Source organism: Monodon monoceros, unplaced genomic scaffold (assembly GCF_005190385.1).
Source record: "Monodon monoceros isolate NGI ecotype Baffin Bay Population unplaced genomic scaffold, NGI_Narwhal_1 Super_Scaffold_3, whole genome shotgun sequence".
NCBI classification, from domain to species: domain Eukaryota; kingdom Metazoa; phylum Chordata; class Mammalia; order Artiodactyla; family Monodontidae; genus Monodon; species Monodon monoceros.
Window position 1 is genome coordinate 22840763 of NW_021703780.1, and position 12832 is coordinate 22853594.

Genomic DNA, 12832 nt, shown 5'->3' on the forward strand with positions numbered 1-12832 from the left:
TTAAATTTATCCTTTCCTTCCTACTTCCTTCTCTCATCCCTTCCCTTCCTTCCTTTCTTTTACAAAAATATGCGTTTACCCTTTTACCACTGTAAATTATATTACACACACTCTTTTGCATCTTGCTTTATAACTTAATAGAATAACCTGGAAATTATTTTAAATCTGTTCATAGAAATATTCCTCTTTTTCTCTTTACAGTGGTATAGTACTCCATTGCGTAGATGTACCATTATTTTTTCAACCAGTCTCTTAGGGATGGGTATTTGGATTGTTTCCAATATTTTGCTTTAACAAATAATGCTGCAATGAACAATGAAGAGAGGAGAGGAGAGAAGTGTCTTTGTAAGGGTTGTATCATTTTGCACTTTCAACAGCAATGCGAGATAGTGCCTGTTTTCACACTGCCTCCCCAACTGTACGTTTTCAGGCTTTTGAATGTTGCCAATATGATAGGTCATTAGGTATTTGTTAAGAAACCGCAAACTGAAAGCTGAAATCCCTGTTAAAAATGAATTCACAGTGTGAAGTGTTGGCAAGGATTATGGAGCAATGGAAATTTTCATACACTGTTGATGAGAGTGTAAATTGGCAACAACATTTTTGGGAAATTCTTTGGTATATCTGCTGAAGTTGAACATATGCATATTCTATGACCCAAGAGTTTCACTTCTAGTTATATTGCTGCCAGAAATGCATATATATTTACATCTAAAGACACACTTTAGCAGCATTTTTTATAGCTCTAAACTGGAAACAACCCAAAATTCTATTAAGAATAAGATAAGATCAGAGCAGAAATAAATGAAATAGAAACAAAGAAAACAATAGCAAAGATCAATAAAACTAAAAGCTGGTTCTTTGAGAAGATAAACAAAATTGATAAACCTTTAGCCAGACTCACCAAGAAAAAGAGGGAGAGGACTCAAATCAATAAAATTAGAAATGAAAAAGGAGAAGTTACAACGGACACTGCAGAAATACAAAGCATCATAAGAGACTATTACAAGCAACTCTATGGCAATAAAATGGACAACCTGGAAGAAATGGCCAAATTCTTAGAAAGATACAAACGTCCAAGACTGAACCAGAAAGAAATAGAAAATATAAACAGACCAATCACAAGCACTGAAATTGAAACTGTGATTAAAAATCTTCCAACAAACAAAAGTCCAGGACCAGATGGCTTCACAGGTGAATTCTATCAAACATTTAGATAAGAACTAACACCCATCCTTCTCAAACTCTTCCAAAAATTGCAGAGGAAGAAACACTCCCAAGCTCATTCTATGAGGCCACCATCACCCTGATACCAAAACCAGACAGAGAATCTACAAAAAAAGAAAATTAGAGACCAATATCACTGATGAATATAGATGCAAAAATCCTCAAAAACTACTAGCAAACAGAATCCAACAGCACATTAAAAGGATTTATCCCAGGGATGCAAGGATTCTTCAATATATGCAAATCAATGTGATATAACATATTAACAAACTGAAGAATAAAAACCATATGATCATCTCAATAGATGCAGAAAAAGCTTTTGACAAAATTCAACACCCATCTATGATAAATACCCTCCAGAAAGTGGGCATAGAGGGAACCTACCTCAACATAATAAAGGCCATATACGACAAACCCACAGCAAACATCATTCTCAATGGTGAAAAACTGAAAGCATTTCCTCTAAGATCAGGAACAAGAGAAGGATGTCCACTCTCACCACTATGATTCAGCATAGTTTTGGAAGTCCTAGCCATGGCAATCAGAGAAGAAAAAGAAATAAAAGGAATACAAATTGGAAAAGAAGAAGTAAAACTGTCACTGTTTGCAGATGACATGATACTATACATAGAGAATCCTAAAGATGCCACCAGAAAACTACTAGAGCTAATCAATGAATTTGGTTAAGTTGCAGGATACAAAATTAATGCACGGAAATCTCTTGCATTCCTATACACTAACAATGAAATACCAGAAAGATAAATTAAGGAAACAATCCCATTCACCATTGCAACAAAAAGAATAAAATACCTAGAATAAACCTACCTAAAGAGATAAAAGACCTGTACTCAGAAAACTATAAGACACTGATGAAAGAAATCAAAGATGGCACAAACAGATGGAGAGATACACCACGTTCTCAGATTGGAAGAATCAATATTGTGAAAATGACTATACTACCCAAAGCAATCTAGAGAATCAACGCAATCCCTATCAAATTACCAATGGCATTTTTTTACAGAACTAGAACAAAAAATCTTAAAATTTGTGTGGAGACACAAAAGACCCCAAATAGCCAAAGCAGTCTTGAGGGGAAAAAACCAGAGCTGGAGGAATCAGACTCCCTGACTTCAGACTATACTACAAAGCTACAGTAATCAAGACAATAGGGTACTGGCACAAAAACAGAAATATAGATCAATGGAACAGGACAGAAAGCCAAGACGTAAACCCACGCACCTATGGTCAACTAATCTATGACAAAGGAGGCAAGGATATACAATGGAGAAAAGACAGTCTCTTCAATAAGTGGTGCTGGGAAAACTGGACAGCTACATGTAAAAGAATGAAATTAGAACACTTCCTAACACCATACACAAAAATAAACTCAAAATGGATTAAAGACCTAAATGTAAGACTGGACACTATAAAATTCTTAGAGGAAAACATAGGAAGAACACTCTTTGACATAAATCACAAGACGTTTTTTGACCCACCTTCTAGAGTAATGAAATAAAAACAAAAATAAACAAATGAGACCTAATGAAACTTAAAAGCTTTTGCACAGCAAAGGAAACTATAAACAAGACAAAAATACAACCCTCAGAATGGGAGAAAATATTTGCAAATGAAACAATGGACCAAGGATTAATCTCCAAAATATATAAACAGTTCATGCAGCTCAATATTAAAAAAACAAACAGCCCAATACAAAAATGGGCAGAGGACCTAAATAGACATTTCACCAAAGAAGACATACAGGCGGCCAAGAAGCACATGAAAAGCTGCTCAAATCACTAATTATTAGAGAAATGCAAATCAAAACTAAAATGAGATATCACCTCACACCAGTTAGAATGGGCATCATCAGAAAATCTACAAACAACAAATGCTGGAGAGGGTGTGGAGAAAAGGGAACCCTCTTGAACTGTTGGTGGCAATGTAAATTGATACAGCCGTTAGGGAGAACAGTATGGAGTTTCCTTAAAAAACTAAAAATAGAACTACCTTATGACCCAGCAATCCCACTACTAGGCATATATCCAGAGAAAACCATAATTCAAAAAGACACATGCACCCCAGTGTTCATTGCAGCACTATTTACAATAGCCAGGTCATGGAAACAACCTAAATACCCACCAACAGAGGAATGGATAAAGAAGATGTGGTACATATATGCAATGGAATATTACTCAGCCATAAAAAGGAACAAAATTGGGTCACTTGTAGAGACGTGGATGGACCTAGAGAATGTCATACAGAGTCAAGTAAGTCAGAAAGAGAAAAACAAATATTCTATATCAATGCATATATGTGGAATCTAGAAAAATGGTACAGATGAACCGGTTTAGAGACATGGATGTAGAGAGCAAACGTATGGACACCAAGGAGGAAAAGCGGGGTCGGGGGTGGTGGCGGGATGAATTGGGAGATTGGGATTGACATATATACACTAGTATGTATAAAATAGATAACAAATAAGAACCTGCTGTATGAAAATAAAATAAAATAAAATTCAAAAAAAAGGATACTTCAAAAATAAAATAAAAAGATCAAGTTTAAAAAAAAAAAAGAAAAACCCTTCACAAATAATCCATGACCAGAGCTGCTGTAAGTAAAAGTAGATGGTCGCTGACAGCACACACACACACACACACACACACACACACACACACACACACGAGTTAGTACCTGCACTTTAGAACTCAAAATGCCATGACTTTATTTGGGACTGTGGCAGGCTGTTGATTGCCTACTAAATAAGTAGCTCCTTTTTATTAGATAACAGAAATCTTTTTTTTTTTTTTTTTTTGCGATACTCCGGTCTCTCACTGTTGTGGCCTCTCCCGTTGCGGAGCACAGGCGCTGGACACGCAGGCTCAGCGGCCATGGCTCACGGGCCCAGCCGCTCCGCGGCATGTAGGATCCTCCCGGACCAGGGCACGAACCCGTGTCCCCTGCATCGGCAGGCGGACTCTCATCCACTGCGCCACCAGGGAAGCCCCAGAAATCTAATTTTTTATTTGTGTCCTTTGGCACGTGGAATAAAGATTACATTTCTCGGCTACCCTTGAAGGTGAGTTGTGGTCACGTGACTAAATTCTGGCTAATTCAATATAAGAAGAAATATACTGTCCTGAGAAGGCTCCGTGAAAGATGCTGACTGATTTGGGAGTCCCTTTTTAGCCCTTCCTGCTGACTGGAATGTAGAATTGATGGCTGGTGCTTCAGCAGCCATGCAGAGGATGGTGAAAACTGGAAGGGACCTGGATCCCTGATGATTCCATGGAGTAAAAGCAACAACCCTAAACTATCTACCTTTAGACTTCTTTTACTCGAGAAGAATACAGTTTGTGTATTTTTCTGATCTTTATTACCAGTAGCTGATCATAAATTCTGATATAGGTGTCTGTACTTTGACTCCCTATCTAGGGTTTTCTTTTCCTTTTTTTTTCCTTAAATGTGATGCCATCATCTCTGATTGAACCCACTATCTCTGCTTCCTCCTCTGAAACAATGATACTTAGGAAACGCAAGTTTGGAGGGAAGGCAGAGAATTAGAAAGAAATGACGCCTATGGTATTATAAGTGGTCTGAAAAAAAGGGAAGAGAGATTCTCAAGAGGGTCAATACTATTTAACCCAAGCCCATTTTTAAGTGACACCTTAGGAGTACTGCATACAGCCTCTGGGAGGTTCAGTGCTCAGAAAACTTGTTTATTCTAAGTGGAGTTACAGTAAGACATACATCAAATTTAACTGGAGAAACAACAAAGATAAAGAGGGCATTCAGGGCATGAAGGGGGTTAGAATGGAAGACAAAGACATGGAAGCTGGAGTGTACTGGGGGGAGCTGGGGAAAGTGAGACAAATAAAATAAGACCAGAGAGCTCTTGTAGGATAGTGAAGAAAATAACATTTCTTACTGGGACTAATTTGTAGAGGAGCCTCTTGAATGTCAGGTTGAGGAATTAAATACAGAAGCTTGAAGGCATTCACAAAAATCAATTGTAGAGGTTCAAGGGATCTTTGAGAGAATATATATTCTAGTCCCATAATTCACAGATGAGGAATCTAAGGCCTAGAATGTGTGGGCGACTCGCCTAACATCACAGTGGCGTAGTGGATACTAGAACCTAGTATCTTTCCTCACCCCATGTCAACCCCCTTTTAAAGCAACATCTAACAAGTTACTAAGGTCTTGATCACCACACATAAAGCAAAGGAAGAAAAAGTGAGGAAGAAAAGCAATGCCTAAACCTTTAACTACTCACTTGAGAAATGTTGTGGTACTTTCAACTCTGGGTTATGGGTGTGCATTTTTCTCTAAATTTCATTGTGGATAGGATGAAACAGGCTATTCTGAAGCTTTACATTTTAAATTAGTCCGCCTTGAGGCCTAGAAATAGAAAATCTGGCTTAGCTCACCCTGAGAGAGAATCTAGTCTGTAGATACTTTGATGTCAGAGAAGTTGAGACGGTGATATGGAGAGTGCTCATGTAGCTTCTCTGAATTCTACGAGAAACAAATGGTGCTTAACATTCTTACTACAGTAATTAAAGCAATGTGATTTTTTTTGCCGCGCCACTTGCGGGATTTTAGTTCCCTGACCAGGAATCGAACCTGAGCCCTCAGCAATGAGAGCTCAGAGTCCTAACCACCAGATCACCAGGGAATTCCCAAAGTGATTTTGATTAGTTGTGCTTTTTTTTTTTATGTTGAAAAAGACCTGATCTCTGTTTAAAGGCTCTTCCATACTTACTACACATAGGGTTTTTCTTTCTTGTGGATTCTCTGGTGTTCAGTAAGATGTAAGCTCAGTCGGAAGGCCTTCCCACACTTGTCACATTCTTAGGATTTCTCCCCAGTGTGAATTCTGTGATGTCTAGTAAGGTCAGAACTTCCACTGAAGGCTTTTCCACATTCATCACATTCGTAGGGCTTTTCTCCTGTATGAATTCGCTGATGTTTAGTAAGGTTTGAACTTTCTCTGAAAGCCTTCCCACAGTCATTGCACTGGTAACATTTCATTAAGGTATGGTACCTCTGATGCTAAGTCCTGTGCTGTTACTGAAGGTTTTGCCACATTCATTGCACTCATAAGGCCCCTCCCCAGTGTGACTTCTTTGATGTTTAATAAGGACTGAGCCTTAACTAAAACGTTTGCCACAATGATTACACTGATAAGGTTTTTTGCCAGAGTGAATTATGAGGTGATTTAAAAGGGTTGTATTTTGACTGAAGGCTCTTCCACATTCTTTACACTGAAAGGGTTTTTCCCGTGATTCTCTGATGTCCAATAAGATTCATGATGTGCATGAAGCTTTTCCCACACTGATCACATTTGTGTTCTTTCCCTTCCTCTGCGTTTCCTTGATGCCCTCCAAACCTGTCCTTGCATTCTCAAAGGTCTCCAAAATAAGCCCCCAAGAAAATGTTCCTGCCTCTGAAGATTCTGTTGAGTATCATCTTCTGTGATTCCATTCCTTTGGACACTTCCTGCTTTGCAGTCAACTTCCCAGTCTAAGGTTTGGTCTCACCTTCAGAAATAGGAAATGGATCACTTAAATGTCACTTTCTTTTTAAGCTTTTTATTATGGAAGATTTTAAACATATGTAAAAGTAAACAATAGAAATGTCACCTTTTTGAACTGATGAAATATTAAACTCCCAAGGGATCATTTATCTCTTTTCTAGTCATGCTCCTCCAACAATTAATAAATAGCTCTTATGTTCAATTAAGGAAAATGCTAGAAAGGAAAGTTGAAATAGACATATCCTAGGCATAAATAACCTATGTAATAATTACTAAGGCAGGATTGAGAATAATCTTTAACACCAAAAAGGGGTGTTTGTTAAAGTCTAAGTGTGTAAAGAGTACTTTAAATTGCATTCAAATACAAGTACAGTTGTCCATTGGTATCTGCAGGGGATTGGTTCCACGACCCATGCCTCCATACCAAAATCTGAAGATGCTTAAATCCCTTATATAAAATAGTATAGTATTTGCATATAACCTATGTACATCCTCCCATATACTTTAAATCATCTCCAGATTACTTATAATACCTAATACAATGTAAATGTTATGGAAATAGTTGCCAGTGTGCTGCAAATTCAAGCTTTACTTTTTGGAATGTTCTGGAATTTTTTTTTCTGAATATTTTCGATCCACGCTTGGTTGAATAGGAGGATGTGCAACCCACAGATACAAAGGGCCCACTGTATAGCAGAAAGGCAAAAGTGTATTTCCTCTATTGCTTGGAGAGAAAACCCTTTGTCTTAATCCTCCCCCACATAGAACATTGCTTGAAGATTCAGTGTAAACCAATAATTCCTTCAAACAAACTAACATCAGTATTGCTTTATGAACACACTAAAATACACATTTTTAGTGAAATTTGGCCTGAAGGAAATAAATTAAATGTCCCATCGAGCTCATTAAAATGGAGATTCCACTTGAACTCAAAGGAAATACTGGAAAAGGACTGATTTCTTGACTCTTCTGGTCACTTTATTGCTATTTTTCTGGAGACAGATTCTAAAGGGAATCAGGATGTAAAAAGGGAGATGCTTAGTAAATGGAAAGCACATTTAGCATGTAGAGAATGCGGAAAGGAAAACGTGTAACAAACCTAGACTGGAGTGACATGTAGGGGAAGCTATTGACATGAAAAGACAAGAGAATTTAATGTGGAAGAGGACAGGAGAAATGTAGTCAAAGTGAAAGGCTTAAAAGATGACTTTATCACTGATGGGTATAGAAAACTTACAGATACAGGGTAGGATAGGACATTTAGAAGGTCATTGTAAAGGAGACTGTAAAACAGAGGTGGTATAAAAAGCAACAGAATGATGTGATAGTTTAATGCTTTAATGAAAACCAACATGGTATATGAAAACAAATAAAATAAAAATCTTTTGCTTAAAAGACCAAGAATAAAGGTTGTACTTTGTAAAGAGAGAGTATATGAGCCAGGGAGGATTTCAGGTGAGAGTTAGGGTTAGAAACACTATTGATTAAGTTGTAAAGGATGGCTTTGGTTGGCCAAGTAGATGCCTGCTACCCTAACCCACCTTCCCAGATACATTTCTCCCTCTCCTCCTCACCTCTCTCGTAGGAAATGGGGTTTTCATCTTAATACTTTCTATATTTTGTGAATATAGAGTCGTGCTTGAGCAGGGTCTCCACGTGCCAGAGCTGACAACTTGGTGACTGCTGTGCAGCAACCAGAGATATCACCGCCTGCCAGAGCATTTCCTGTCCACCTGCTTGAGATGTGCCCTGGAGACAATCAGGGACCATTGGGCTTAGGAGGAAACTACTGTGAAAACCAGAGCTAAAACCTTAGGAAACAACTCCCATGGAAACAGGATTAGGAAAAAGGACTGAATGGGCTTAGCAGGAGAGATGAGACAGAAAAATGAACTGACAGAAGCAATGACTCCTGACAGGGACAAAAGCTCAGTTACCCTCACTGCTTTCCTATTGACCAAACTATTAAATGTGGTTAATTTAATGGTCTGATTGCCACAGCAGAACATGCTTCCTCTTCCCACCCAAAATTCTGGACCATCAAGTTCTCTCTCCAAATCTCCCAGCAAAGACACAGCCTCATCTCCATTCAATGGATGATGCTCCCGCACCCAAGCCTGGAGCTCCTCAGGCAGGATGGCCACGAACTGCTCCAACACCAGTAACTGCAGGATCTGCTCCTTTTTATGATTCTCTGGGATCAACCACTGACAGCAAAGTTCCTGGAGTTGGCTCAGAGCCTCCCTGGGTCCAAGAGTCTCCTGGTAGCAGAACCGTCTAAAGTGTTGGCAGAAGACTTCCTGGCTGGACTGGCTATTCTGCTGCAAGTCAATTTCTTGTACAAAAAAGTCTCTTCCTCCCCCTTTACTATTACAGGTTCCTCCTGGGTATTTTTCATTCTGAATAATAAGGTCTGTATTCATTTTCTCTCAGAAGAGGGATCCCTGCAGATAGGTTCACACTCCAGGGAGACTCCCCTTTGCAAAATATAGAAAGTATTAAGATGAAAAACTGCCATCAGTTTTTAAAAATCCACGTGTATTATTATTAAACACTGCCTATACCACTTGAAGAAAAACACAACAGAAAAGGTTTTTGAAATCTGCCTAACAGTGATGTAGATGATTTGAGGATTTGACATTCCTGGTAATGGAAATTCATATGATTATTTTAGAAATGAAAAGAGTAATCTTTTTCCTATACTCACTCTACTCCAACCCTTTTCTATTTTAGACATGTTAAATGCAGTCTACCTGAGGCCCTTCACACCTGCGTGGAATGCTCTTACCCAGATATTAGCATAGGGCATTCCCTTGTTTCTTTAAAGTATGCTCAAAAATCATCTTCTCAAAGAGACATTTCTAGCTCATTGTATATAAAAGTTTTCCTACCATTATCCACCCTCTTACTCTACTTTCTTTGTAACACTCACCACCAACTGACAACATGTCTTTATTTGCCTTTTGTTTGTTACTCCACAATAATATAAATGCCATAAGAACAGGGGTTTTATCTATCAGTTTGGTACACTGCACCATTCTAAGTGCCAAAAGAATGTCTGGGACATATAAATCATCAATTAACTATCTGTTGAAAAAAATAATGACTAACAAAAGGTATTAACTCTAAGACTTTTTCAACAGCTTGCTCAGGAATTGTTTGCTTTAATACTGTGTGATACATAAACAAACAAGATTAGAGAAATAAGGCAGTGAAAATATTAACTAGAACGGCTCCACAATCCCTCCTCCACAATTTTGACGTCCCCCAGAGTTCTGAAAACCAAGAGTATTTTCATAAGTCATTTGATGGCAATACTCAAAGTGACATAAATTCATTTTGTAACAGCTTGGCTTGAAATGACATGAAGTTATTTATAGTTTTAGAGTAAAATTCATATTTTGTTACAGAAATATTGATGCTACTTTCTGTAATAAAATATGGGACTGCCCCAGGCTCCTGGGGTGTTATGCATTCAATATACTATACACGCACCACGTTTTTTAAAAAATTCATCAATCTGATTTCGAAAACACTTCTGACCCCAAGGACTAAAGAAAAGTGCCTGCTTTCTATGCGTCAAAGACCCACCAGATTCCCAAAAAAGCCACCCCTCTTACACTCAGGAGTCCTCTGCTTCTCTGAAGCCTCTGGGGCCCGGTCGGGGTAAGAAATCTGTGCCTGGGGTCGGGTCCGGGCACAAAGCCCAGTCTCCCACGTCAGGGGTCACTCCAGGAGACCAGCTCACGGCAGCCGGCATTGTAATTATAATACATTGGTAAAAATATGTGAAATGTTCCCTTGAGGGGCTTCCCTGGTGGTCTACAGGCTAAGTCTCCGCGCTCCCAACGCAGGGGGCCCAGGTTCCATCCCTGGTCAGGGAACTAGATCCCGCATGCTGCAACTAAAATATCCCGTACGCTGCAACGAAGATCCCAAGTGCCGCAGCTAAGACCCGGCGCAGGCAAATAAATAAATATTTTAAAAAATGTTTTCTTGAGTTTAGTGAGCTGTTCTAGGAACCCTGACTTTGTAGCTGGTTGGTCAGAAGTACGGGTGGCCTGAACTTGTGATTGGCACCTGAAGCGGAGGTATCAGAGCAGGCAGGTAGCTAGATATGAGCAGAGAAAGGGGGTGGGGGGCACGGGTCAGGTGACAGGAAACCTTACATCTTGAGGCGACAGGAGTCCTAGAGGCAAAGAAAGGCGGCAAAAGGTGGGAATCTCTGGCTTCCGAATGTAACCTTTTGCTTGTTACGCCCTCTTTACAATAAAATTAGCCTTGCAGAGAAGAAGTACCCATGATGCACCGACACCATGACACTTACAATTAAGACCAAGAAAGGGCAAAAATTCCTCCTCCCCCGGGGAAGGTGGAGCTGGGATGAAAATCAGGAAATTTGACCCCAAACCCCGCCCTCCTCAATGAATATTTTCTGCCCAATCATTTTCACACCCTATATAACCAGCTTACCGAAGGAACTCAGAGCAGCTTCTAACCTGAGCCTGCCTGCTCTCCCTCCTGAGAGTGTACTATCAATTAATAAATCCTCGCTTTGCTTCCTTAGCCTCTGTGTCTCGTCTCTGAAATGTCTCTGGGATGAGACAAGAACATACTCTCCAGTAACAGAGGCAGTTTTGTGGAATTGAGCCCTTAACCTGTGGGGCCTATGATAACTCTGGGTAGTTAGTGTCAGAATTGAATTGAATGTAGGACACCCAGTTTGTTTCAGAGAATTGGTTGTTGTGGGGAAAAAACCCAACACACTTGGTGTCAGAAGTGGTAAACAACGCACAAAGGTTTTCTTGAATTGACTTTTGAGCATGATTTTGATGGAACGTCTATTTAAAGGAGGATATATTTCAGGTTATTGTTGGGCTTTCCCATTCAGAATAAAGCATCATTTTCTCACATTCTCTTGGACAAAATGGCCCTCTTCAGAAGTCTCCTCAAAGCTCCTTTAACATCCTTGTTCCTCAAGGTGTAGATGAATGGGTTGGCCATGGGAGTAATAACGCAGTAAAATAGCATCAGAACTTTGATGACATCTTGAGGGCTGTCCCCTGAGGGCTGTATATAGATGTAGATGCCAGAGCCATAGAATAAAGACACCACCAGTAGGTGTGATGAACAAGTGTTGAAGGCCGTAAGTCGCCCATCAGCAGAAGGGATTTGAAATACAGCTTGGGCAATATAACAGTAAGAGACAAGAATCATGGAGAGGGGACCCATTATCAGGAAGGTGGCCACCACTGTAAGCTCGCTGACTGTGGTGTCCACGCAAGCCATCTTAATTAGACTGGGCAGCTCACAAAAGAAGTGGTCCAATTCCTGGTTCCCACACAGGGGCAGCTGGACTGTGAGTGTGGACTGCAGTAGTGAATTGGCCAGACCAATGAGCCAAGCAGTGCTGGAGAGCTGCCAGCAGAGCTTGTGGTTCATGATTACAGAGTATCTCAGAGGCTTACACACAGCCACATAGTGGTGTAAGGCCATGGTGCCAAGCAGGACACATTCAGTACAGCCTAGTCAGTGAAATACATAGGCCTGGGTCATACAGCCTGTATAAGTGATGTTCTTGTTGGGCCCCCCCCCCCAGGTTGAACAGCTTTTGGGGTAGAGTTGTGCTGGTAAAACAGAGGTCCAAAAAAAGAGAGGCTTGTGAGGAAGAAATACATAGGACTTTGGAGTTGGGAATCTATTTGAGAGACCAGAATAATAGCAATGTTTCCCAACAGTGTGAACATGTAGGAGATTAGGAGGGCAAAGAAGAGAGGAAGATCCAACCACGGATATTTGGTAAAGCCTATGAGAATGAAATCCTCTGGAAAACTTTCATTCATGTGCTTCATTGAATTTTGATGGGAGACACCTGCTAAAATCAAGGAAGAGAAGGGTGATTTTAAAAACCCTGAGTTGTCAGAAGTTTTGACGATAACAGGAAAAAAATACTTTTATGGGGGAGCAATGGGGTACACCCTCAGTAGAAATCATAACAACATTAATGGATATAATAATTAATAAGTCACATTTGAAAAATCCTTTCAGTAGAGAAAGTGGTTTCATTTT

At 39.7% G+C, this 12832-nt stretch overlaps 1 protein-coding gene and 1 pseudogene across 1 annotated transcript; both read right to left on the reverse strand.

The window, feature by feature from the left end:
* Positions 1–5921: 5921 nt before the first annotated feature.
* Positions 5922–9186, reverse strand: LOC114907520 (annotated as a pseudogene).
* Positions 9187–11671: 2485 nt separating this feature from the next.
* LOC114907521 (olfactory receptor 2B11-like) lies at positions 11672–12615 on the reverse strand. The gene is given in 3 exon segments (XM_029243260.1): positions 11672–12355; positions 12357–12413; positions 12415–12615. Coding segments are annotated over 3 exon segments (942 nt in total).
* Positions 12616–12832: the final 217 nt, after the last annotated feature.